Source organism: Gymnoscopelus braueri (assembly GCF_963280865.1).
Source record: "Gymnoscopelus braueri genome assembly, chromosome: 2".
Lineage (NCBI taxonomy): Eukaryota > Metazoa > Chordata > Actinopteri > Myctophiformes > Myctophidae > Gymnoscopelus > Gymnoscopelus braueri.
The window spans coordinates 46,748,058-46,750,557 of NC_137604.1; the positions used below are offsets into that span (position 1 = coordinate 46,748,058).

The following is a 2,500-nucleotide window of genomic DNA, read 5'->3' on the forward strand; positions in this document are numbered from 1 at the left end:
AATGAGACTGAAGTCTCTTTTACGAGTGTGAACTTGCCAAGAGAAGAGACAAATAAATGTTACACATGCTCTGCCAGTAACAACAACAGGACAATAACAATGACAGACATATACAAGTAAGACGAGCGAATGCTGGAAGCGAACGCAGCTCGAAAATATTGTGTATTTACAGACTTGTAATCCGTGTTATTTCACCGTGATGGGGAGAGAATTTCACCGTGATGGGGAGAGAACATTGACATTGTGTGTGTGTGTGTGTGTGTGTGTGTGTGTGTGTGTGTGTGTGTGTGTGTGTGTGTGTGTGTGTGTGTGTGTGTGTGTGTGTGTGTGTGTGTGTTTTGCAGGCTGTGTCTAAATTCCTGCACTCTGGCGCCCTCTGGCCCTCTACTAGGCAGTGCATGCACACAGAGACACAGAGACAACACAGAGACACAACCCAAGCAGAGTTACATAGTAAGCTCCACTTGGTCGGAGGCGCGGCTTCGCCGCGCCTCCTTCCGCATTCGCAAACATCCGTAAAAAAAACTATACCCACTACCAAGGAAGCTCAAGGAAAAACAGTACAATACAATCTAAAAAGTGACCAATACAGTGACGCTTCAGTCCCTGCTGCATGCACTGTAAAATCCAGTGTTCATTTAACAGTTACACGCCATTTGGTTCCATTTCTACACTCTGAGGGGTTAACAGTTACTTTTCAGGATTCAAATTCAAAGATAGCAAACGTAGCAGATCTGTTTCGAGCTTGAAGATCTGCTACTATTGATGCTTTTGTGTGACACTGTAGTATGATCAAGTAGGGCATTCATTTACGAAACAAACCCACAAAAAGTTAAAATATGGAGATAAGAGGTTTCTGCCCGACAGCAACGAAGTATAACGCGAGGCTTTACCGGTGAAGTTTCCTCCGATGATGTAGGGAATGACCCCACCAGGCCAGATCCTCTCTGCTCTGGAGGTGGCTGCACGGGGGACACGGCTCCGCACCGAGGCCCCTGGCTTCACAGCTTTACCCGCCTGCAGCTTCCAGCTGCTGGCTTCCGCACTCAGGTTCTTGGGCAGATAGTCTACGACAGGAGAGAGAGAGGAATCTTTACCATTAATCACAGTATAACACTGGCACCCCTACATGGCAAATGTTCAAATATAAATAAATATAAATTAAACAAACAAATTGCAAAAACATACTGTAGCACACCTGTAAGCTCACAACACGTCACATCGTGACAGGTTGCGAGCTGGTAGATTGTGTATTTCCGCTATTGGTCATACAACGAAGTATATGAGACTTTTAATTCCTGTGAGGAATTTGCATATACAGTAAACACAGTGCGTGCGTGCGTGCGTGCGTGCGTGCGTGCGTGCGTGCGTGCGTGCGTGCGTGCGTGCGTGCGTGCATTCCATATCTGCATGTGTTAGTGTAGAGGCACACGCCACACTCAAACCCAACGGCTATGAACAGTTATCAGTTATTATTAGGCATGGCATTTGGCATGTGTGTACCCAGGTTATTGGTGAACTTATTAAACATGACCCTTGATAATTGATAATAACATCACCTTCTCTTTCACATCTGCATTCCATCACCACTAACATGACTCTGACTACCCTAAACATACCCAGACCCAAGTGTCAGTGTGTGACGAGTTGAATGAGAGAGAATGTGTAGGTAAAGTCTGTGTAAGAGTGCAGTGTCCATACCAAAACCAAATCTACGTATCCTCTCCAGCAGCAGGTATAATGAACTTCTCTTCTTGGCAATCTCATGTTCTTCCTCCAGGCCACCTGACACAAGAGAAGAGAAGAGAAGAGAAGAGAAGAGAAGAGAAGAGAAGAGAAGAGAAGAGAAGAGAAGAGAAGAGAAGAGAAGAGAAGAGAAGAGAAGAGAAGAGAAGAGAAGAGAAGAGAAGAGAAGAGAAGAGAAGAATAATATTATAAGATTCAAAAGACTAAAACCGAATCAAAATTTATTGATTGAGTTACCATACTACCACCTGGTTTGAGGGCAGCTTCCTTGACCTTAATTTAGCTTTATAAAATATGGACCAATACCAAACGAAGCATACTGTAAGGATTTATGGATCAGAGGATTATGGGTAGGCGCTACCACTACGCACAGACAGTATATATAACACAACGTAGTGCTTCTCACCTGTGGTGTGTCCCTGTCGGGAGTGTGTATGTGTGTGCGTGTGCTGCTGGGTGAGGTCTATCGTCCTGTCGATCTGGAACATACGCAGGTCCTCCTCGTCCAGGGCGATGTCCCCCCAGAACGCAGCTGCAAGTCCAAGAAAAACACCCCCTTCATCAGCATAATCATCATCATCATCAATTCTAACATCAAAGCCAACATCAAAGCAGCAAGTACATAATCTTGTCACCTGGCCTACGCCGTAGTTGTTAATTAAGTGAATCATTTACTATTCAATGGCATTTAAGGATGTAAGTTTGTTTTGGTTTTCTTTTTCTTCTTATTCTTTTTTCTTTTCAAACATCTAAC

At 44.2% G+C, this 2,500-nt stretch overlaps 1 protein-coding gene across 1 annotated transcript in view; it reads right to left on the reverse strand.

Moving 5' to 3' along the window:
- Nucleotides 1-2,500, reverse strand: part of tll1 (tolloid-like 1) — a 59,750-nt gene that overhangs the window by 36,582 nt on the left and 20,668 nt on the right. The window contains exons 2-4 of the mRNA XM_080417422.1: nucleotides 2,153-2,278; nucleotides 1,702-1,785; nucleotides 894-1,067 (exon numbers count right to left, since the gene is read on the reverse strand). Coding sequence (XP_080273548.1) covers nucleotides 894-1,067; nucleotides 1,702-1,785; nucleotides 2,153-2,278 — 384 coding nt within the window. The remainder of the gene's footprint in view (nucleotides 1-893; nucleotides 1,068-1,701; nucleotides 1,786-2,152; nucleotides 2,279-2,500) is intronic.